Source organism: Perissodus microlepis, chromosome 20 (assembly GCF_051167445.1).
Source record: "Perissodus microlepis isolate ML-2025 ecotype Zambia chromosome 20, ASM5116744v1, whole genome shotgun sequence".
NCBI lineage: Eukaryota > Metazoa > Chordata > Actinopteri > Cichliformes > Cichlidae > Perissodus > Perissodus microlepis.
Genome location: NC_140480.1, coordinates 23,146,124 through 23,172,015, shown reverse-complemented (window position 1 = coordinate 23,172,015; position 25,892 = coordinate 23,146,124). Strand labels below are relative to the sequence as shown.

At 40.2% G+C, this 25,892-nt stretch overlaps 1 protein-coding gene across 1 annotated transcript in view; it reads right to left on the bottom strand.

Annotated features, from left to right (window-relative positions):
• plxnd1 (plexin D1) overlaps positions 1 to 25,892 on the bottom strand; it is a 73,025-nt gene that overhangs the window by 44,520 nt on the left and 2,613 nt on the right. The window contains exons 2-7 of the mRNA XM_084915894.1: positions 25,212 to 25,388; positions 19,212 to 19,343; positions 17,931 to 18,031; positions 11,808 to 11,937; positions 8,339 to 8,516; positions 7,969 to 8,077 (exon numbers count right to left, since the gene is read on the bottom strand). Coding sequence (XP_084772020.1) covers positions 7,969 to 8,077; positions 8,339 to 8,516; positions 11,808 to 11,937; positions 17,931 to 18,031; positions 19,212 to 19,343; positions 25,212 to 25,388 — 827 coding nt within the window. The remainder of the gene's footprint in view (positions 1 to 7,968; positions 8,078 to 8,338; positions 8,517 to 11,807; positions 11,938 to 17,930; positions 18,032 to 19,211; positions 19,344 to 25,211; positions 25,389 to 25,892) is intronic.

The following is a 25,892-nucleotide window of genomic DNA, read 5'->3' as shown; positions in this document are numbered from 1 at the left end:
CGTGACTCGTCTGACAGCTGAAGATGTCTGTCTAGGTGAAATAAGATTTGGCTGGCCAGAGCTTATAGAGAGGTTTTATCTGCTGGACCTTGGTTGAATTTGAAATGATCAGTCTGAATTCTGGTGAAAAGAACAAAGTCAACAATAAATTTATCATACTAGCACATGCTGCCAGTGTTTGCAAAGCCTGTCTTATTTTTTAAAATTGTCAAGCAACTATTAAACACATTGCATTACTGTGATGAAAATGGGGAAAGTAGTTTATGAGCATATACGCTTCCTTCGGCTGTATACTTAGAATACAGCAGCACAAGAAATGGATTCTAATTTAGAGAAGAAGAAAAAAATGAAAGGGCTTTATATTTGTGAACAGTTTTTCACTAAAATCAGCTTAGGGATAGCAAACACACACACACACACACACACACACACACACACACACACACACACACACACAAGGTAGAGCAGTTAGAAAGTGTAAGGAGAATAAAAACACACAGCACAGTCACTCTTGTGCTTATTTGCACACTCTGAGTTTATTGTACAGTAGAAGTATCTCAAATATCTGAAATTCTTTATATATTCTATTTTTTTACACATGTATTTATTTATTACTTTTTAGGACTCTAGTACCTTGCATGTATGTATTTTCTTGATCTTTTGGCCTTACGTCTACTTTTGTGGTGTATTTGTGTGTATTTGCTGCTGCAACATGGTAGTTTCGTTTTAGGGATTAACAAAGTAAACTATTTACAGTCACTGTATAAATAAAATCCCCTCTTCCAATTCTAAGCTTTTTAACATATCAAAGCATAATAAAAATATTCTTTAGCAGGTTTTACATTTGGTTGTTTACAATCTGAGATGAACCACAGCACACGACATATTTAACTGGGTCATACATAGTTAAGACAAATGCAGATGTAGTGTGCGAGATACAAACATTACCCTCACTGCTAAATGGACTCGATTAACTGATCACCAGCAAGTGTGAACACTTCTTATAAAAGCAGACGCTTTGGTAGTGTTTTTGCTGGTCTGGTTCATTCTGGTGTTAACATAATGCCAAGGAGGAAACATGAGCAATGATCTTAAAGAAGTGAGTGTTGCTGCCCATCAATCTGGGATGTGTTATAAGGTAATATCCAAACAATTTCAAGCTCATTATTGTGCAGTGAGAAAGATTATTCACAAATGGAAAACATTCAAGGCAATTGCAAGTCTTCCCAGGAATGGACGTCCCAGCAAATTGGACTGAGATGGACCAACAGATTCTACAGGCCTCAGTTAGGATGTTAAATATTTGAAGTTAATTATGGCACAATTAGAAAATGGCTGAATAAGTATGGCTTGTTTGGAAGAGTAAAAGCCTCTTCCACTCTACGAAGAACAAGGGAGCACAACATAGGTTTGTAAACTCACATCTGAGCAAACCGCAAAACTCCTGGAACAATGTCCTGAGCAGAGGAGATGTTTAACCATGATGCACAGCACCACATTTAGTGAAAACCAAACACAGCATATCAGAACAAACACTTTATACAAGCTGTCAAGTATGGTGGTGAAGGGTAGATGATTTGAGCATGTAGTCCTCTTTATACCAAAGTATTCTAGAGTCAAATGTGAGACCATCTGTACACCAGATAAAGCTTAACGATAGGACAATTGTCTGAAGCACAGCAGCAAATTTACAACAGAATCGGTGGATCAGAAAAGAATCATGTTGTTGCAATGGCTCAGTCAAAGCCCAGACCTCAACTACATTGAAATCCTGAGGCAGCAACTTAAGAGAGCTGTGCATAAATGGTAGCAACTTAATGAAGGGAAACAACATTGTAAAGAGCCTAAATTCCTCCACAACAGTGTGAGAGAGTAATAAAGTTGTACAGAAAGCAACTACTTAAAGTTGTAAAGTTTAGAGGTAAATTCACGTGTCACCTGATATACAAAGATCTGTTTATGAGGCTTAAAGGTTATGTACACATTTTCATTTATATTTGATAGCTACATGTTTTGATATTTACATGTTTACATATTTGAATGTTTACACCTGCACTTTCAAAGCTGTAATAATTATGTGTTGAATTTGCCTAGTTGGTTTTCCTGCATTTACCCGAGTCTAGGATTTCCTGGCTTCTGATTGGTTAGCGAGGTCACACTGGGGCTGAATTCAGAACCACATAACAAACCCTCACGTTACAAAGTTATTGGTTCTACAAGCTGTTAAATCATGGGGTGTGTTTAATTCCCCCCACACTGCTTCTGCACAGGGTGCACTTTTTTGTACAATAACAGATCAGAACAGGGGCATAGAAGAACTGCTTTGATAATATAAGTATATCTTACATATATGCTATATTTCAAAATAGAAATTTCTCTTAGAAAATGAAAAGCTGATTTATATGCAAAAATACACATGAGAATTTTGCTTGCACAGCCTTTCTTGGTCCAGTGTAAGAATGAACAGTGATATTTGGATATGAGGCAGTTTTAGTTTTGAGACCATTTAACATGTAGTCGAGGAGATACAGGGTGGTGTTTGTGGATATGTGGATATTAGGTCCTTGCTTTCTGTGTACAGAGTAGAAATATGTCTTTTCAGATGAAGTGCCTAAACTGGAACATCTCCACTGCACATTATGAGCATGAGTAAAGTGTGAGTCACTGCGCTGCCTCTGGGAAGAGACAGATGTCCCACACTAGGAATGATAGTGCCTCCAGTGATAACAGCACTCTAAGGGAGTTTCTATTGGGGGGAGTGAAGTGGGTGCAAGAGGATGTAGATATGTAATTGAAACGTGTGTGTTCTGATTAAAAGCAGACGGACCCCTCAAGGCTCTTATCAGCTGCACAGTTTCTGTTTTCCCTGACTCCCTTTCTGTCCTACTAAAACACCTATAAACCACCACACACACACACTAAGACTGACACACAAGGATTGTTCACATACACACACTCTCTCTGCTTCATCTAACACTGACAGTAAATACCATGTGAAACTGCCCTCCCCAACTCATAATGACCACACACACAAATAAAGAGTGAGGCTTGCACTCTCAGGGCCTCAGTGGACACAGCGGTTAAACACACATCCTCAATCACATCTCTGTCAAAGAGAAATATGTTTGAAAGAAAAGATCAGTTTCAGGGGGGACGATAGAGAAAGAGGGGGGAGGTGGGAGCAAACGGCAAGAGAGACAGAGAGAGAAAAAAAGAGAAGCAGGAAAGAGACATGCTCCAAACTTGAGACACAAAAAGCAAATACAGCGGCGAGAGAGTGTGTGTTTGAGAGTGAGAGCGTGGCTGAGAGACATAATGAGAGCGAGAGGGCAGGATAGGTGTTTGTCCTACTGGGCTGTGTGGTGAGACTGGAATGCCTGGTCTGGTTGTCATTAACACTTTGCCCGGTGACCATTTTGAAAGTGTCGAGGAAAAACTGTCTAAAAACATTCGGGCGCTGACACGCACGCAAATGCAAAAGCAAACTAAGTCAACTCGTCAATCTCATAATACAGGCCTCTTAAAGCTGAAGTCAAAATAATAATATAAAACAAAATGCTTTCTATATTTACCTTGGTTTTCTGTTTAAGAAATAAATAGCTAATGTTTTCTTTTTTTTGTTAAGTTTACCCTGAAGAAGTTTAACCTGATTCATTAGATCATGTTTATTTAATGTTTTATGGTCACCAGTTATTCTAATATTCTAAATTTAGGTGACCAATATGGGTCAAGCTCTAGCTCTGCTACATTACCCTAAATGTAACTTAATAATACATTTATTTAGACACTGTCACGTAAAGTGGTTTTGGCATGGTTGCAACACATGCTTTCTGCTGCAAATTTAAGGGGAAGTACTGTATAACATCACCAGGCGTGTTTTCGCCTACTTTTTAAACCACAGATGGTATTGCACAAGTGATTTTATACTTTCAGTAATACTCTTTATTGCAAGCGTTGCCTAAATATTTCTTGTCACATATATGCTATTAAGCCTGACTTTCTAGCATGTGTTTTAGATCCAGGCTTTACACACTGGAGCTCAAAACTGGCAGTCTTTCAAGGACAGCTGTCACTGCGGTACGCTCACGACCTCAAATGAGATTGTTTTACTACGATTTATTTTGCATCTTTCTGATAAGAGATTATATTAAGGAGCAAGAGTGCCGAAGAGTTGGGACAGACTAGGGAGAAAGAAATGGGAATGCAAATCATGCAAGGTACCGGGCTTAAATTACACCCACTAACTAATGGATTTCTTGTACGGCTCCTACAGTCTCAGCCTTGTACAGAGTAATAAAAATGCATCAATACTATTCAACCACCTACCAGTTATCATGAATATAAAAAGAAAGCCTAGCATTTGTTTTGTGGTTACGCTATCCAGGGTTAAATCTGTTTTTTGAGGTGTTTTTTACTATTTAATATATTTTGATTATTGACTGAAGATGATGTAAAATGTTTGGCAGATGTGCCTCTGTTTCCTTCGCCTTTAATCTGATTTTTTTTCACGCTCCCAGCTAAACAGTGTTATGTTTTGAACAAAGACAATTAAAGCTTATAATAATTCACTGAACCACTAATTCACTGAACTTGCTAAACCTGAAACAAAAACTCAATTAATTAGATTGAAATGTTCATCAAGAGAAAATTATTGGGCGGCTATTTTGGTAAATGATTAATCCCTTAAATTACTGTTCTGTCAAAATAATCTAACATCAACAGGTCGGCATTTGGGTTGTGCATGTTTCCCTTTTGCTTTAAGAGTTGATTGGTTTTTATTGACACTTCTGTGAAGCACCATGTGACTGTTCTTTGTCTCAAAAAGTGCAACACAAATAAAGTTTACTTACTTACGCTTCTGCGCTTCACAAACCAAATCAGTAATTGATTATTCAAGAAAACAATTAGCAGATTAGCAGATAATTAGCTCTTTGCAGCACTAAGAATCAGTTTATTTTTGATCACATCAGTCTGGCATTACCACAAAGAGCCAGAATGCCACAGGAGACATTGTCTCACTTTGTTTTGCATAGTGTATTAATAATGAATTGGAATAAAATACCCTCCACTGACACCTTGCAGAAATGTAATTTTGCTTCCACACCAGAGTAGCATGAGACAGCACAGGACAGATTTTCTAATATGAGAATAAGTTTTGCAGCAAATCACTTTTAACGGTGCTTGCGTGACACTGATGGTTTACACAGACGTTCAGATGTCAGTATCTAATAACATAAGAAAAACCTGAGTGATGGCTTTTTTCATAAAGCGTAAAACAAAGACCCTCTACTATCCGGTTTCCCTGAGAATGAGCGGCTCTTTAGCAATTATTAACAAAACAGCATGCAGTGATTAAAATCAGATAGAGTATAGCAGATCCGCACATTACAGCAGAATGCTCATCCTGTGAGAATGGCACTTTGCTCATTATCACCTTCAACAAACCACCATCTAATTTCACACTCCTGGACCTCACCGAGCACTGAGGCCGTGCGCACATATTGGGTGCAGTCTTGCACACATGTACCTGCAACTGCAGTGTTCACACCTCGAAACTGCTTTCAAAAAGTGAACAAAAGGGACAAATCAAACGCCTTCTCAATCTCCGGGAATCAGACAAACACGCACACACACAGATGCCCCTCTAAACCTGAGATCTGCCCATCAGATAGAGCGGATCCTCTGACATGGTCCAACATGCAGGAGGAAGCCAGCTGGATTGCTTCCAGATATGAGTAAACCCTCCCAGTAACCGGGCCATACAAGTCACAGTCTTTCACATAAACAAACACTGACATGATCTGCCAGACACACATATCTAATTTCCTTTGGATTAATGTTTACAGCATATTAATCCCACATTTCATCCTGTACTGGGAAACCTGGAGCAAGCGAAACACACAATAAGCCTTTGAAGACACGTCGAGAGTATTGAGGCCTAAATAGAGAACAGGGGAAAAACATGAGAGGGAGTGGCTGGGGATGGAAGGTGGCAATCATTTGCTGCTGTGAGATCACTATAATTGTATTTCACTGGGATTTATTTAACATTAAAGGTTTGTTTTGAGGAAATTTATTGCATATTGAAGCAGCTGATCCACTATTTAAGTAAAAGCATCAATATAAAGTAATAATACTCTGTTACTCGAAGGATCTCATTTATTGCAATAATTGTGCAAATTAAAGAAATATTATGAGCAAAATTAAGTCAAAGACCTCATAATGGGGAAATGTGTCCCCGGTGAGTGGCACACTATTAAGCTGCTTCATTATTAGACCATTACTGATGCATCAGAGCCTAATAGCTTTTTATTATTCTACCTTCCAGGTGAACTTAGTTTCAGCTGTTTACACGGTTCAGCAGTCTTGTCTGAGAACTCGTGAAAGCTAAGTAACACGTAATTTGGTATCAAAGAAGAAGAGAACTATTCACGTGTTTGAATAGTGTTCTATTCAAACACTATGAATAGTATTCAGTGTTTTTTTGTAAAACACTGAATAATTTAAATGATCAAACAGTTATCTGAAAAAAAACATCAATAACTCTTTGGTGGAACTGCTAACAACTTACAGATATCTGAGCTACTGGACACAGAACCTGTGCATCGTTCATTTTTCGAGACTGCAAGGTGCTGTGCAAAATGAGCTACCCCTCATTTTTTTCACATTTTGCTTCCAGGGAGGCAATTTAGTGACCAGGTAATTGTATCTTTAAGCACTTTGTTACTAACAGCCTGTTGCAAAACACAATTTGCTCCCATTTGTTTTAGTTTCATCTGTGAAAAATGCCAAAGATAACACAATTTGACAGGCATAAAATAGTATTTTTGTACCGTCAGAGCTATTACCCAAAACCTTGGCATATCTACCTCAAACTCAACACAAAGCAATATGAAGCCCTGTGGGATCATCTTGACAGAGAATGAAACAAAACACAGCCAACGCTGAAAGAAGATCTTTGAATATCCTGCGAGAAGCCTGGAGAACTACTTGAAAAAATTATAAGAAGGCTTGCCTAAGAGAGTCAGGTGGTCATACCCACAACTGACTTTCAAGAATTATTAACACTCTATTTTTTCTTATAAACTGTATTTCCATGTATACTTGCACATGTTTCAATAACCCTGTTTTCCACTTTCCTTAAAAGAAATTAGGGTTAGTTTAAAACCTTTGCACAGTTCAAAAGTTAATAAAAATGATTTATCATTGTCACATGATAGTTCATGGTTTCAAGATTGCAAATTACTCCACAACATCCTGCAAGCCCAAATTTTATTTTGGATGGATTTTTAATTTCTCCAAGGTATAGCAGACCTAATAAATTGAACCTGAAAAAACAAGAATAATCTTTGATTGGAAGTAATTAAAAAAAAGTAGTATGAAGTAGTATTAAGTATTAGATGTAGAAAAACCCAAATAAAATGTCACCATATGAGGATGAGGAGGCTCGGGAGGTTAAAGGAACTGTTTAGCTGCCTGATCAAACATGACTGGTCAATAGTTGGACAGCAAACAGAACCAAAAGCCTGAGGCCCCAATAATCATGTCCTTCAAATGCAGATGCTCAATATTCATATCCAGATACTTATTTAAACAGATAAGGGTATGTGAAATGGCAAAAGTGATCACAAGTAAGCAGCGCTTTCTCATAAGGACATGGAGACACTGATTTGCTCCTTAACAATGCACTAACATAGCATATGCTTAATTTACATGAAAACCCTAATCATGCTAGTATTTTGTGTCTAAATCTGGTGAAAGTTGAAGTGCAAAGGGTTGCATAAAGAATGTAGTGGAGGAATGAATATAAAGTAGTATAAACTATACTTCCTGAAAGTTGTACAGTACTTGAGAAAATGTAAATTTCACCACTGCATCAATGCAAATGTGACTGCGTGTAAACGCATCACTAACTGGTTAAATCAAGAATTTGAGATAAACCAAAGTGATATTAAAAGTGTGACTCACGGTGTCTTCAGATGTATCTTTCCAGTCCTCTCGCAGTCATAGATGATGAAGCTCCCAGATACCACAGATGTGCCATTTACTTTTATCGCCACAGAAACCGTCAGGTGATCTGAAGAAACAAAAGAATGTACACAACAGCGTATGTGACAACCGCTGGAGATGATATCGCCCTCATAACACAAACTAGACAACAGCACATCCTGATGTTACACTGACGTTGCCGCTTTTTGAAGAGATGAAAGGGGAAATTGGATTTGTTCGTATAAAAAAAATGAATCAAATACCATAACTGTCCTTGAAATGTGTGGAAAAACATGGCTGGCAGCTTAGCAAAAAAAAAAGCCAAATGGTTGTCTGTTTGCAGTCCCACCTTTGCCGGGGAGGATTGGTTGATAGCTTTTTCGAGGGAGGAGAGGGCAGGTTTGGATCTGAGAGGGACCGGAGTCCAGGTGCACCGTGGCAACTGTAGAAACCCCCGGCTCGTATTCACACTCCACCCGGGAGCCAATCAGATCAGGGACGCTGCCGTTTATCAAGATGCCAACATCCTGCGGCAAAAACACATATAGCAATATAAATAGCTGCTCGTCTTCATCAAAATTAATTAGAAACCTGAATCCCCCGAACGCACAAACATCGACTCCAATACTCCTTAACAGAGAGCGAATGGTGTTGGCATTACTTCAACTTTGTTCAAGAGTTTAAGTAGAAAAATAAAGAAACTAATGTGCAATGAAGAAACAGATGGCACAGTGCTACATTCACATCTAAATCTGGGTATGTGATGAAGTATGACAGACGTATAATGAGAAACATAACACCTCACTGACATGACTGAATTTCAGCTAAATGATTTCAATGTGAGAAAACTAAGGGCGGGATGGTGGGAGAAGGCAGGGATTGTTAAGTAGAGAGGAAGGAGCAAGATGACATATTCTGCAGCCCAGCAGGTAGGAACTGAAGCAGCCGGCGGCATGTGCTTACTTGTCTTAAAAATCTTCTCCATTGTTTAGTGGAATTGATCATTTCCTGCCTAAGGCCCTGACTTCCTGCCTGCTGCTTCCTGCTTTTGGGGAGACAACCTTGAGTGGAGTTTCCTGTTGATGAAGGATGCCTTTGGCTGCGGCAGCTGGAGGACCAGCCACACTGACCCTCATTACAAGCAAATATCCACAATTAATGAACCAATTAATGACCTGTCGTCTCCGAGTCAAGTCCAATTATGATCTGTAATTAAAGGTCAACTATATCTGAGGTGTCAAATTTCCCTGAGCTAATTATCACATTGTTATCTTTTGTTACGCGATATAATGACTGTTAAGAATTACTGAAAACAACAGTTTTGAAGCTATACCCCATAAGTAGGTGATGCAGTCACTCTTTTAACCAGGATATATTATCCTGCCAAGTCTGATTAAGGTAGTGGTCCATAAAATACCACTTACAAACACCTGAAAAGCTACGGGTGAAGATTTTAATGGGTAAGCTCATTATTAATGCACAAAAGGTACTAATGAAGCCTGACTAGCTCTCAGGTATACTTGAAAGTTGAGTTAAATGCGTGCTTTCCATTAGTACAACAGACACTGGTAAAGGTAAAGGTGATTGGAAACATGCCCAAATACAATGTACAAATACTATAGAGTAAGCTGACATTGGAAAGTCACCGCAAATTACTTTTTAAATAACTGATAAAACATATTTTTCTGTCTGCAAAGCAGCAAAACACTATTTACTATTAATCTGCATTTCATTTTACCAATTTTAGTTACAGCTAAATATAAAAATAAATCATAGATGTGGTGCTGGTGCATTTTGGACCATCGCTAATGAAATCTGACAAATATTATGGCTGCCTGTGCAGATCAGCAAAGAAATCAGTGCTTCAGTTTTTTGAGCGTGAAACTCTAGTTCTTTATTAGTGTGTTGCTTAGCACAAATTACCAGGTATCTGTGTCTTTGTGTTGCTCCTATACAGTCTTTTAAATAAAGCTTGTCTCCTATGCTAACAGGTGTCACTAAACTGGACCTCTTTGCCATTTTGATGATGTTGATACCTTTTTTGGAGCATTTATCATGGATTTACTAGAAAAAATACGTTGCTTCTAGGTTATGATCAATTCAAGAAGTTTTTCCCCTAATTTTGTTAACTAAAATACCATTTAGCACTAATTACATCTGTTATAAACACATGAAAACACAAATAATTTAGAAATCTGTGAAAAAATGTTGTTAAAACTAAAAATAATATTGTTATTTATTAGCCAAAAAAGAAAATTATATCATCTGTCATACTCAGATTTGAGCCAGTACACTGAACTTGTATGAGAAGTCATAAATTAATCAGCGTAGCGTTCAACCACTAAAGCAAATTTTTCCAATCAGTAAAGGCAGAAAATTCCCACAGTTTGGCTTGTTAATCAAAAAACAATCATCTGCTTAAAAAAAAAGTAATTCATGGGTAATAACAATAATTATATTTTAGAATTAAAATTATCATTTCAATTAAAGAGCTTGCATGTACTGGTGTATTAACCACTGCAGAAACATAGAAAGTGATTTGGGTAATTACCCGTACTGGTAATTTAGGGTAGTTTTGGCATGAACCTTAAATTGGGTGGTGGACTAATATACACCTGCTAGCACCTATACAGTCTTTGAATGCTGCTAAAAGCCTTTAGCTGATCGGGAGGAGACACAAACCCAGCCTCAGGGGGTCACAAGCTAGTGTAGTCTTCATGCGGGTCCCTAGTCCAGACAAATGGGAGGGTTACATGAGGGAGGGCATCCGGCATAAAAACTGTGCTAAATCAAATATGCGTGTCCATCTGCTGTGACGACCACTTGGGAAATAAAGGAATAGCTGAAAGTACCAGACTAGCCTTAGCCTATAACTCTGTACTCCAGCCTCTTATCCATATTAAAACCAATGGAGGATGTCATTTCAACATTGTTGAGACACCTGGCAAAGTTCTTGTTTCAATTTCTTTGCTGGGTCAGTAGAAAACATTAAGGAGAAATTTGCACCGATAACTTCCTGCAACCATGAGCACGAATAAATATAGATGCACTTTAGATTTTTGACATTTGACTTGTTGTATTTTTCAAAAACCCTGTAAAACAGTGGACTGAGGTTACAGTAACATTTCTGTATCATAGTCCATCAAATCAACTCATGTATTCAGTCCAAGACATTTTCTAGCTTATATCTTTCTAGCTTATATAGGTTTCCAGAATTTAGACAGATTTTTTATTTTTCAGGCTCTGTACTTCAAAACATTCAATTTGATTCAAACAGTGATCAGATATTGCCAAGTCTCAGCTTTGATTTTAGTCCATACTGAAAGAACTACGAGGGCTTTTCAGACACAGTAGTCATATATCAAAGGTTCAAATGCAGTTGAACAATCGACTACCAAATATTTCTGTGTGTCAGCTGTGTGTTGTTCCGTTCAACATAAAAGAGCTTCCATATGGCTCAGAGTTGAGGGCGTAGCTATAAAGAGTGAACATTGACAGCAACATTTTTTAAAAGCTGGAAAAAAGCAGATGAATGCTAGCGTTACATAAATGTATGCATCGCTTTAAGCAGGAAGTTGTGATGGTGGAAGAAGCTGCAGTAGCACACGCCACTGGCACTTTATTTTATTAGCTGAGTAATAATAATAGTCTGTGCTGTAATGGTGAGAGGTGTCAGATTATAAAGGTGGTCATGAGACATCAGCTTTAAATAAACTGTCCCCATTGCAGCCATAACTGTGTGAAGATCAACAGCAGTGCTTGTCTGACTTGTGAAAAGCATGTGATGGTAACAATAACATAGAACGAGTTCACAGCACCTTGATGTCTGCCGAGATGCTAATCTCTGCGGGTGTCAGGGTCATGGAAGGACACTGTTGGGGGCCTTCACCCATGCTGATCCAAGAACGGGCCAGCAGCCCCTGAGCGCATTCCTTCTGTATGGTACATCTGGACAGGAAGAAACAAAATGAACATCATATCTGCTACATCATGTGTGTTACATTTTCATGTTGAATCTATTGAGATTAGATGACAGGACGAAGAGCTTCAACATGTTCTGTATGGCCTAAACTTCAAGGCCATGCACATGTTGCTTTGATCGTCCAGTATCAGATTATATCATTCCTGCAGCTGGTAATCTAGACCACTAGACAGCCATATGGGTTTGTGAATCCAGAACTTCAAGGTCGTATGTGTCAAACTCAGCACCTACAAGTCTAATCTGGTCCTTTTTTAAAAAAAAAAAAAAAATTATTCGGCCTGCACATCACTAGGTTCTCAAAAAATGTTGCCCTGAACAGTAGGTGTCATGGTACTGTGCTTTTTGTTGTAGTTTCAGTTCAGTGGCTCTTCTATGTGTCTTTATCTTCCTACTTCTGATGGTTGTTTCTCCTTTTGTCCGGTCTGCACCTGCATCTGGTTTCCCTTCTTTGTGACTACCCACCACGCCCTCGGGAGTTTCACCTGCGTCCAGTCAGCTGTGCGTGCAAATAGTCATGTCTCTCCCTTTTTATTTGTCCCACTGTTGCTCCCCAAAGTCTTTGTGTTCTACTAGATTCATGATTTTTTTTGGTCAGTGCCCTGCAGAAGTCAACTTGTTTCTGTGAGTTGTTTTCATCTTTTAATAAAGCTTGTCTTTTGTAGTTTCAGACTGCCTCTGGTCTATATTTGGGTCCTACCTACAGAGAAACTTCGAGGGTAAAGAGAAGCCTGGCTATGAGGCGTTTGCGTCATCATTTTGATTCGGGTCTGTGAAATTGGTTCTTGTGAATAGGTTATATGGTAGCCTTGTAGAACTGCACAAGGAACAGAATAATTTTGCTTGACTAAATGGTCTGAAGGTCAAACAACATTTAAGCTGACTGGCTGAGGGCTTTTCAAATTTTAGGCATGAGGACTATATGAGACATGCATTTTTGATTAAAAACTGCATATAAATGAACCATGTATGACTGTTAAAGTGATTCCCATTACCGATTGTGAACCTTGATGAAACCATGTTTGACACCCCTGTTCAAGGTCAACTTTATATTCTTTGTGAGGTGAGTTTGTGTTTTCATTTCATTCCTGGAGTTGACGAATTCTCTCCACTGGGTTTCATGGTCTGCTTGCTGCAGATTTATGAGGTGCTCTGGTCTCCTAATGTCACATTCAGACTTTGGCTGTCAGTTTGGCTGGCTCGACACAAGAGACTACTTGACCTTAGGTCATATGCATTGCTATGGTAACCCATCCCACAGGCACAGTTACAGATAGCAGAATGACAAAACTACCAGTCTGATTCTTAGTCTGTTTGGACCAACAGTGCGTCTAGGAATATGAACGCTGGACACATGGTAAGCAGTACCATACATACAGTCGTGTGTATGTGCGCAATCTGCGAGTATAATGAATGCCTGGGACATAAGAATTGTAAAAGGGCACTCAACAAGCAAGGTGGCCTCACACCCTGACTTCTGCTTCACTAATGAACTTCACCATTGGCACAGAGCTCAGTTCATCTGCAGTGCAGACTGAAAGGACAAAGTGACCTCAGAGTAAGGAGAAAAAGAAGAGGCCCCATCTAGCAATGACCTAACATGGTACATAATGAGTTTGGCACGTCCCACTTCCCTTCTATACTTTCACAGTTGTTTTAAAATAAAGTGTGTCTTTTTGTGCCTGCGCGGCTGTAAGCGTGAGTGTTTGTGTCCGAGAAAGTCAGTGTCCACATTGTCAGTCCCAGCAGCACAGAGGGACTCAGAGGGGCCTGAGGTCAGCTGCTCAACTAAAAATAGAAATAAAGGGCTTTACAAGCCAGAGGTTGTGATCTGTTTTTTAACTTCCTTTAAGGAAAATAAACACTTCTCTGTTTTTCAGTTCATGAATTTGGTCTAGTATCAATTATTCTAACAATTATGTCCTCAGATAAGGACTCTTAATAACACACATTCATAACACACATATAAAAGATAGTTTTTTAATAATTGTATTAACATCAATGACTTGCCAAATATAAGCAAGTCACTGTGGAAATGTTAGCATGATAGCATTTTACTCAATAGTCAATACCCTCTTCAGTCAAAACTCCAAAGGTACTGAGGTGTGATGCTCCCATCATGTCTTTGAAATTATTATTACAAACCTATAGTTGCCAGTAATCATTCATATATGTTGAGATTATGAAATAAAACAACTTCCATTTGGGTCATTATCAAGCGCAAACCTCCAGGGCTGAAAAATTAATCCGAGGCTTGAGTACCTCTTGTGCATTTCCATCAGTAGCCACTTGAGGCTGGCTCTCGAAGCGAATCAATCCCCAGAGATTTCCATTTAAAATGCCTGACTTCAGCAATTAAAATAAAATGCTTACAGATAGTTTCACCAATTATAGTAACTTTATGAAACCAATGTTTGTATTTTGTTTGATTGCTTGGGTTTTGTAGAATTCATTTCGACTGAGACAGCTATTTTTAGCACTTTATTTGTCTGTTGCTTCAAACTGATTAGCAGATGTGGTCATGATAAGATGAAACTCCATCCTGACCAACAACACGTTACATATTACACCATCATGTCTTTATTTATTGACTAAAAATTCAGACAAAATGCAGAAATGGTGCATGAAAAGTACACCATCACTGCTTCCACAGGAATTCAGAGGGTAGGGAGCAGTTGCTGCTAATCAAATACACTCGATTTAACTGATCATCAGCAAGTGTGAGCACCTCTATGAAAGCAAATGTTTTGGCAATTTACTGGTGTGAAGCACTCAGTTGCCAATGCCAAGGAGGAAAACAATGTCCTTAAATAAGCAACTGCTGTTGCTTATCAGTCTGGGAAGGGTTAGATCACTGTTTGGCCATATTAGCGGACGGTGCCACATATGGAGAAAACCAAACACAGGATATCAGCAAAAACACCTCATACCAGCTGTCAAGCATGGTGGTGGAGGGGTGATGATTTATTTTGCAGCTACACGACCTGGGCACCTTGCAGTCATTAAGTCAACTATGAACTCCTCTGTATACCAACATATTATAGAGTCAAAAGTGAGGCCACCTGTTTGACAGCTAAAAGTTGGCCCAAATTAGGTCACGCAACAGCACAATGATCCCGAGCACAGCAGCGAATCTACAACAGAACGGCTGACAAAGAAAAGAATCAAGGTGTTGCAATGGTGTTGCAAATCCAGACCTTATGAAAGCTGTGCACTGATGAACCTCAATGAACTGAAGCAACGATGTAAAGACGAGAAGGCCCAAATTGCTCCACAACAATGTGAGAGAGTGATTAAGTCACACCAAAAAGAATTACTTCCAGTATATTTAAGAGCATTTCATTTTTCACACACTGCTTCTGCATTTCTTTCAGTTTTTGTTAAATAAAAAGTGACGCTGTGTGACGTATCCTGTGTTGCTCATTTGAGATTATATTTACCTGATTATGAGACCTATAAGACCGCATCTGTGCATTGTACCAATCTTTTATGGATTCATTTTTCTAAGCAAACTTGTACGTCTTAGCTGATAAGTTAGTTCTTCATCCTCTTCTCTGTCTAAGATCACATCTGGCATCTTCCTTGTTTATTTTATCCAGTAAACTCAAGATTGTATCTTTAAGTACTGAATAGCTCATAAATACCAGTTGGTATGAAATGAAGCACGCATCCAGGAAACGTACAGACTCGCAGTCTCAAGTGATCATCAGCAAAGCAGCATGTGAGCTGAAACAATTGGCTTATAAAATGCACCAAGTTGCTCAGATCGTATCTTTTTATTCTTTCTTAAAATGGATGCAAAAAGTACATAACTTGCTAATTCAAACACCTACTTGATCAAGAGCAGCAGTGAGAAGAAATTAATTCAAAGTACTTTTCTTTTCTCTAACAGTCTGGAAGACCAAATAAACATACAACAGGTACACACGCACGCACTCATCATCAGCCCCACTGCAGCCCGCTGACTTTAAAAGCTTTTCAAACAGCTCCTTAAAATAAACAGAGCCAACATATGCAGCTAAAATATGACCTGAGAAAACTCATCACCTCCTAAGTGTCTGAACGTCAGTGAGACTGTTAAACAGCAGGAGAACATATGAGCTTCTAAACGCACAAACAGACACAAACACATACAGGCAGACACACAAAAGTCGCTGTGGGATAAGCACATGCAGATAAGCATGATAATTTGTGAACAGCAAAGACTGCGTGTGATGCATAATTTGATTCAAATAAAGATATTTAAGTGCTTTCTTGTGACATGTGGCAGATTAGACCAGCACCAGCATGAAAAGAGTGATCAAGGACCGAGCTTTATCTCTGGTGGAGGAACTAGCTCTCTTCTTCAGACAACAATGGAGCATCCAACAAGCGAACAGATATGTTTTCATGCTCACTCTACACGCGGACGTGCAGAAAGACGTCAGCGCCATGCGTAAAAATCGAGCAGGCACCCACAGAGACAGTGGTGGCTTCACAGATTGTGAGATCTTGACTCCCCCCACCGTCCTCAGTGTCTGTAGTTGAATGAGACAGTGAGGTGATAGAGGAAACCATCCACCCCCACACATCAACCCCCTGATCCCCTGGGCTCTGGGGCCACAGCGCCAACCCAGCGGCCAGTATGACTGGCCAAACAGTGCATCAAAAACACGCACACACTCATGACATCAGCTCCCTGGTCTCCGTTAGCCAGACAGCGTAACACACTCACGCTGACACTTACACACAGGCTTACACACTTTGACATTTCCTTGTCAAAAGAACCAGTGTGCGCTCTCCCTCCCACCACCATCATCACAATCAACGCTCCTTTGTAGAGGGATATAGAAGAGGACAAGGGCACTGGGAGAGGAGAAGACAAGGACTAGAGGGAGGTTTAGAGAGGGATGGCTAAATTCTCAAAAGCTACTGGAAAATACGAGGGCAGGAAAAGGAAAAAAAAAAAACCAAGCAGAAGACAGCGAGAATCACAAGGGTAAAAAAATGCAGCGAAGCGAGAAAGGGACTGGGATAAAGAGACCACAGATAGATAAATAAGGAGAGGAGACGGGGAGATGACAGGGAGACAGTCTGACCACATACACATAAACACATAACACTCATCAGTTCCACTCTTCCAGCTCTGAATGGCCCCTGGCAATGCAAGAGCCTCCAGAGCCGCGGCACAGCTCATCACAAAATTCGCTATCTCGTCTGATCTGCTTTAATCACCAAGCAACTCACACGCAGACAAACAACCGGCACACAAACACAGCTCGACACAACACATATTCTCCCCGGAAGCCAGTGAATGCACGGCCAGAGAGCCAGTCCTGACAGAGCCACATTAATCACAGTGTACTCTCACTCGCTCACAGTTACACTTCAGCCAAGTCACTCCTCGCTGGGCGCTCCCAGCCTGTCACTCCCTCCCCAAATAACTAAAGAACCAGGGGAGCGCTCCAAACAATGATGTTACTCTCGAGTCTGCGGCCTAATGAAAAGCAAATCAATTCTGCTCAATCCAACAACACTCTTCCAACCCCAAAACACACTCGGTTTCTGCCACTGTTCATTCAGCTGGGCGACATTTTGAAACTGAAAACGAGAATGATGAAAATAAGCAAACAAGCCTCAGTGGGTTTGATTCATGCAAATGCTTCAAGTAATAAAACGACCAACGATCGTTATTGCTCTGTGCCATCAGTCTATTCTGGAATCGATGCGCCTTTCATATAAACAGCTGACCTCTTTTTCAAAGCAGAGATTTTTGCTTTACGTCAAAAAGCATGTGGCATGTGTGTGCGCGAAACCGAGCATCTGATAATTTGATTGAATTATGCTTAACTGGCACCAAAGGAGAGGCTGGGAGGGTCAGACAAACAAGTCTGAGGATGACAGTTAAAGAAACAGAAGGAGAGACTGCGTCTTTGTGTGTTTGTGTGCGTACGTGCATGTGTGTACGTGCTGTGGTTCTTACCTATTCTCCAGTGTGCACCAACCACAATGGGCGTCACCTGCTCCCAAACAGTCACTGCAGCTCTTCCACTGATCACAATCTGCCACTTTTACTCTCAGCATCTGCACATCAATGCACAGAAGCAAACATGAGCACACAATCATCTTCAAGGGCGGCCAAAAAGTGGAAAACAAGTGATTTTGTTACCAAGATGCTGACGGCTGTTAAGAGAACTTAAGAACGATCCTCCTCAAGAATTTTGATAATCTGCTACAGTGTAAGAGTATCACTGCAATTTCGAGTCTCTAGGATTTAAACTACCACCCAGACGAAATATGAATATAATATAATAAGCCCATAATGAAAACCAGCTTACAGGCTCACACATAACTTTTGCATGTCATCATTCAACACTTATTGACAGCAGAAAGAAATGAATAAATGTCATGCAATTTTTCAGTAAACACATCATGACATCTAAAGTGTTTATTAATGTATAATAACTGCAGACAGTCTTTCCTGAATAACTCCTACAAAGACATTTGATCTTGTCGTTTTCCAAATGCAGATATATTTCACCGACATCAGCTTACAATCAAGCAGATAAAACAATGTCAGAAAAAGTAATTACACATTTGTAAACTCCTACGTGCAGTGTACATCTCCTTAAGTTTCTTGAGGCTACCAACCACCTTTTTTTCTTCTTTTTTTGCTGCTTTGTCTATTTGCAGTGCAAACAAATACGAATACGCTGTAGGTAAACACAGATAGGCAGTTTGAACCTAGGAAGCAAATGCTGGTCTCAGAATGTAAATCCGTTTAAAGGTTACAGCTAAAATAAATGCCAGCCAATAATAGTGCCAAATTTAATTTAAATCTTAACAATGTCACGGCAAATGTTACCTAAAAAATGTCATGCAGCAGTTTTGTCAGAGTCTAAAAAGGAGCTGTAGCGTATTTTCTATGTGCATGTTAAACTTTGTTTCTGTGACAGGAAGCACAGAGATTTAATAGCAGCACAGACAGCTAACAACCTGATGCACTGTCACTGTGCAGAAACCATAAAGGCCAGAGGTGCAGCCATATCCCGCCCTAAGCCCAACTGTTATCAAACAAATTGGCTTTGAAATGCAGCTCTGAAAGCTTAATGTAGGTCTGCATGCATGTCTGCCTTAACCACAAATATGGTAGTGTTCTGTTAAGTGAACTTAAGGAGGATGTACAGGACGTGACATTCGTGAGGTCTCATTGTGGTTATCATGGTCGCGCTACGTGCTGATATGCCAGCAGGTATAACCTTACATGATGAGATGTCATGACATAAAGAAAGTTGCTGTCGTTGGGATCGAAGGTCATGATGTGGTGTACTGCTTCGTTGGCTCGCAGCTTCAGCATCCACTGATTGGCTGTGGTCATGTTCGGTAGCAGAGTCAGCTGTGAAAAAGAGAGACGCACATGTTGAATTGCAGAGTTGGAACCACATGCAAAGTGGTGCAATTAAAAAAAAATAAGACGTTGAGCGCCAATTTCTTGCTTCACATTCATGCAGAAGAGTTTCTCATATGTTCACAACTGCTCAGTGCAACCATATTACTTTTCAGTTGATTGAGCAGATCGAGTCATTTGCTCAGCAATACCACAGAAGAAGCAGGTTTTTTCCCACGTCTGTGTTTGGCAAGAGATACACAAACAAAACTTTTACATCGTGATCACTCCTTGGAGACTACGCCCACCTGTAGCAAGCACCGAGATGTACAGACAACCTTGATTGTGTGATTTTTATTGCACCATATTTTTGGTGTCTTATTGTTTGTGTAATGTCAGATGATTTGGCAGTCTACAATTTTTGTCTGCCAGCGGTCCAACTAAAAATATGAAATCTAAATCAGCAGCTGGTGCAGTAAAATAAGCAGCCACGATGACTGTCTATTTTTAGATGGTAAGTTTACTGTGGTAAAAATGGAGGACACTGGAACTCTGGACTTTTTGTGTGGTGATTCGTATCTTTAAAATGTGTTTCCAGAAGCCATACTTGTATACAATATCAAATAATATAATATGTAAATGTAAAATAATGTTTATATGGGAAACAGTCACAACTGTGACGCTCACAGGACACAGATATTAACAGTAACTGACACCCATGTTCATTTCTATGTGCAGATAAATTCAACACAGATGAAGAGTCAGTGAGCAACGCTGGGGGTGAAGAGTGACATGAAGGCACTACATGGAATTAAATTAGTTTAAGTTCAGGAATCATAGCTTGCTGGTAGTTCAGCTACATTCATTGGTGTATAGTCTTTCAAGAACACTATACAGCGGTAAAACTTTGGACCGCTGCTTCTCCACAATAATCAAACCCTTTTGGCCAGTCAAATGATCCAAAGTGGTTTACAGCGAAAATAAATTCTGCCTGGATGGATGGTTGTTTTTTAAGGCAAGTATTAAGTTGACCTACAGCTTCCTGGAATACTTGGCTATGACATTTTATGTTTTGAATATAAGTTTGTAAAACTAACCTTCACTATACCATATATAATCAAAGATCCTGCCAGACTCGGTGTCCCACCTGGATTCTGGTTTCTGCTACAAAAACCTTTTTTGTCATGTTTGACCTGTGAATAAGTGGACAGTTTTTACACTACCCTTACTTATCCTGAACTTACCATTTTATACTGCCCAGTGCCAGTTTCTTTCTTATAATGTAGTCTGAGCTAATTGGCCAAATTAGATTTCTTCCTAAGGTAGATTTAGTGTAGTTCAACTTCTTCATGCTTTTAAGGTAGCTCCCCCAATACGACCAGTGAGTCACGTAAGGGAATAAACCTGGGACAGTTTGTTTAAACCTACAATGAATGGATGAATGAACAAGGGTACATTGTATTTGAGTGGGATTGGAAGTTGAGACACGGCAGGGCCAAAACATAGTGACATAGTGGATGAGGAAGTGGGTGAGTGGGAGGATGAGATTCAGATTGGCTACATCTGGGTCAGGACTAAATGAGAGACCCATATAGCAGGCTATAATATTTAATCAGAACTGAATTAAGTATCGAACTGTGCCTCAAAATCTTTTCACCCATGACTAGAATGGGCATAGTGAAGCCCGCTGCAGTAATAAGAAGAAAGTACACCTTCTATTATTTCTAAGGTTTTTATATTGGGACAAAAAAAATATCCTGTCCTTGGCAGCTTAAAAAAAAATGTTACCTTACCTCAGGTGTAAAATAACAAACAGATTCTGTGGTTTTATTATTTATTTAAAAAACGAAACTAAAAGTTGCAGTGTGTGAAAATGAAGCACACCCCACGATTCTGTAGCTTGTAGACAAACGTTTAGGAGGTATAACTGGAAAAAAAATGTTTCTGTATGACTTTATCGGGCTTGCCCATTGCAACATCTTGATTCTTTTCTTTTTTACCATTCTGTTGTACATTTGCTGTCATGTTAGGGATCACTGTCCTGTTGCATGAACCAGTTTGGGCCAAGCTCTGGCTGTTGGACAGATGGCCTCACATTTAACTCCAGAATATTTTGATATAAAAAGGAGTTCATGGTTTACTCAAGATGCCCAAGTCCTGTGGTTGCAAAACACATCATCACCGCCACAACTGGTATGAGGTGTTTGTGCTGATATGCTGTTTAGGTTTCTCCAAACATGGCACTGTTCATTATGGCCAAACATATCCATTCTGGTCCCCAAAGGGCATTGTTCAGCAAGTCTTGTTGTTTGTTCAGATGTAATTTTTCAATACTAAACTGCCATGTTCTGTTTTTTTAGAGAGAGAGAATAGCCTTCTCTAGGCAATCCTTCCAAATAAGTCATACTTGTTCAGTCTTTTTCTAACTGTACCATCATGAATTTTAACATATTAACATATAGACCTGTAGAATCTGAGATGTAGCATTTGAGTTCTTTTTGCTACCTCTCTTAGCATTGAACGGGTAACATCCACTCCTGACAAGATTGGCAACTGTCTTGTGAATAATTGTTCTCACTCTAGACTGGATGGACTTGAACCAGTGGATTTCACATGGGCTTAGAACCTTAGAACCAACAATTAAACAACCCCCTCTGAACAACACTTGGTGACAGTGGGAAGGAAAAACTCCCTTTTAACAGCAAAGGAAGGGCTAGTCACCTGTGGTGACTTGTTGTAGGTAATGAGAGTAAGACTGAATTCATTCCTATGGAAGTAGTAAGGATGTACTTAGGTTTTTACACTCTCCCTCCTTCCTTTGGCTTATTTGTTGGCCTATCCTGTCATGTTATGTTGTTCATCTGAGGTGGCATTTACCCAATTTTAAGACCTGTTAAGGACCAGATTATTTTTCATATGTAAAACAATAGAATTCTTTTTTTTTTTGCCACGACTGTATCTCAATTACTCAGTAGGAGGTTATATGAGGGGTGATTGGACTGGTGCTTGGGTGCTTAGAATGCTGTAGCTGTTACTGTGCTGCATATGTTATCAAGAAAAAATATCCAGACAAAGATTAAATTAATTTTTGTCTGAGCTGCCTCACTCCTTCACTTTTAAAAGGCCAACATGACAGATTAAATTCTTTTGTCTGGATACTTTCCCTCCCCCAAAGCTAACGTGGATACACAAGAGAGTAACCAAAACTCTCAGTCTTAATTAAATTCATGTATGTATGTATAAGCAATGACTGCCAGATTTAGTAAAGTGATTTTAGTTCCTGCCTTTTATTTCAAATATTTTTCATGTTTCCACCTTCACAAATACATTTCAGGTGCTCTTTGTTCAAGCAGTGTGCCTAATCTCGTTCCACTGAGCAGTGATTTATCTGCACACTAGCCTTCCTGCAGTTCAAGATCATAAAGCAGGCGACATGTTCTCACGTACGCACAAACATATGCACGCACAGACACACACACACAGAGCTGTGCAGAAAAACAAACTGTGCTGAGTGAGACTTCCTGTCACGCCGACAGTGAAAACTCTTATTTCTGCGATTTGTCGGGCCTCCCTTCAATGGAGAGATCCTGGCATCCTGAGGAAGTGGCAAACTGACCAGCATCTGGTGACAAGCACGGGTTGTATCACTTCTCCATCCACTGAACACAACAAAACACTGTCAGATGCACAGGCGCACACATTTATATAGGACAAAACCATTACCACCCACTTAGACGTGCTGGTTAATGTTAAACCAGCACAGACAGGAGCTAAGTAAACCATTGGCTTAACCTGTGATGAAAGGCATTATCTCACCCTGCAAGAATCACTGTCAGGTTTTTTTTATAACACCACCTACCCATCTGCTCGCACAAGCTCGCCTGCTTTTTAGTGATAGTAAGCAGCTGTGCTATGTCCTCACCTCACACCCCAGTGACTACAAACACATAAGCAGAGTGACACAGCGAGGAGTAAGTAAACAGCAGCCCACACACCTGGACAGGGAGCACAATAGGTGCAGAGAGGAGGAGACGTGAAGAGAGCTGTGGCACAGTGAGCCACCAGGTCAGCCAACAAAACACCTGCTGTACTGGCAGGTCGCTCTGACTCTATTCTCCGTCTATCTTCATGCAGATGAAAGACCCTATTCAACCAAGAAGTGCTCAGCTGCTGTGCACTCATTCTTTCTCTCTCTCTGTCTCTGTCTGTGCACGTGTGTGTCTCTCTGTGTGTGTTTGAATGTGTACCTGGGTGTAAAGGAGAGAGAATAAAGATTGATAGAGGTGGGGCAGGAGAGACAGAAAGAAGAAAGAGAAAGAGATAAAGTCTGTTTGTTTGGAAAATGAATCAAAGGGCCTTTTATATTTGAGATGGAGTAAAAGGGGAGCTGAGAAAGAGGGGATGGCGAAGCGATGAACTGAGAAGTGGAGGGGTGGACCCACTGAGGGAGTAAAATTGGAGCGAGAGGGAGCGAGATAAAAAAAGCGGACACTGCGAGAAGCAGAAAATGGAAGTCAGCTGTAATGGGGAGGGAGAGACTTCATTAAAAAATGCATGTAATTACAAATTACTTCACTGAGGGCTCTCTCAAAGACAGTAAAAGAGGCCTAACTTAATCTCAACCACTGTTCCCCTGTGTTTAGTCTGAGCCAAACTCACAGTCAGAATCACATTACACACACTAACAGCACCATTAACCTCTGTAACAGCTCTATCCTGAGGGCACACACACTCACAGACACTACCACACACACACACAGATACATAGGCAAACAGTGAAAGACATAAAGATAAAAGCACAAAGCATGTTGTTTCCCAAGGTCACCAAAATACTGCACACCCTATACAACAAGGTCGACACACACACGTAACACGTAATCACAGGGTATGCATTCATCTGAGTAAACACATGGAATCACTATACCAGTCACATTGGCCTGCAGACAAAGTCAAACACCTAAAAACACAGTCAGACCTGCAATCTAGCAAACAGACGTACACAAACACGCTCATACACACCGCTGCTTACACCATGCCAACCAATGTGGCGCATCCGCTATAAACCATCCAAAAACCAATTACTGCGTGCTCAGCTGGGGCTAAAGCAGTGCCTTCATCTGGGGAGGAAAACAAGGAGTTCTTTTAGCAGGTCTAAACAAAACACCCGACAGCAGAATGGGTTTAATGTTGTGAAAGGTACTAGGCTAATGCAAAACCATAGGGTCAGAAAGCTTTCAGAGTCAGCTTGTGTTGTTTCCACAGACAGCTGAAGTGCAGCTAGTTGCATATGCAGGCAGATCTGCTGCTTAGGAAGCTCAGTCAGGGGTGACGAGGAATGTGGCTCAGACAAAATTAAGGAATGCTGGTAATTGGGCAGGAAAGGTTTTCACAAGCTGGACCTTCTGCAGATGTTTAATAGCTCAGACTGCACACCAACACATGTCGCGAATGAGTCATAAGCCGTCAACCGCTGTTAGACAGCTTTACTGTGATCTCACAGACAATAGTTAAAGAGATATTAAAACTCATGATTAGGCCTGCATAAGGTTCGGGATGGTTCATGGATCAGCGGAATGAGGGGGTTGGTTGGGTGGTGACAATGCAGGGAAAATCTACAACTTAAAAGGAGGCATTTCTGCTTGCCCTGTGGTGGCTCAAAGTGTTTCATCACACACATAGGTTTGGTTTATTGTAAGAATCGGCAGCCACATCACAGCAGCACTACATACCTTGTAATGTCAGAGTTTTTCCAAGCTTCGGGGCTCAACTACATTAAAAATAATAACTCCATTCAGCGGTTGAGGTTAAGCTTGTTTAGAAAGTTCTCAATCACAAGGACTGAGAGTGTATGCACGCTCATGTGCGTGTGAGACTCACCTTACGAAGTCGTCCATTACTGGTTCCCAGAAAAACCACGGTGTGGTTTTGCACGTTGTCCACAGAGACTGAACTGAGACCCGGGTATTCAAGCAGAGGAATGGCCCTAAGGGGTCTTTGTAATGCCAGTGGGTGCTGCAGGTGGGCTGCACCGCAGTCCAGCTGCTCGGGCTGCAACTAGAATACAAACAGAGTGAGAGAGAAAGATCAATTCTCATCAGCTTTCATATGGAAGCATGACATGAAGATTAGAAGAAGGAGAGAGCTGGGCACAAAAGGAGGAGTGTGGAAAGCAAGTGCTGATAGAAGCTATCACACTGGCGTTGCTCATTCTGCTAAATCACTTTTCAGACATCTCAGTGAATACTTGAAATGGGCTTATAAGGGTCTTCAACACTCATAAGACTTTGCTTTTGTCAAATCCTCAGTGGGCAATGATAAAACATTAGTGCTGCGCTTGGATGAGCACTAGGATCTATTGGGAGTTCTCTGAATATTTTAGAGCACACAAGAAAAAAAAAAAAGAAATTAAGCACACTGGATATTTGTAGAGTCTTTTCCCACGGGCCCTTCTGCTCGAGGCATCGTCTCTCTTATCATAAATTGTGTCTGGCTTTCCCTCAGTGTTGGCCTTCAAACTGTCGACTACAAAAAAGATCACATTTCAACGGCCACGGCTAC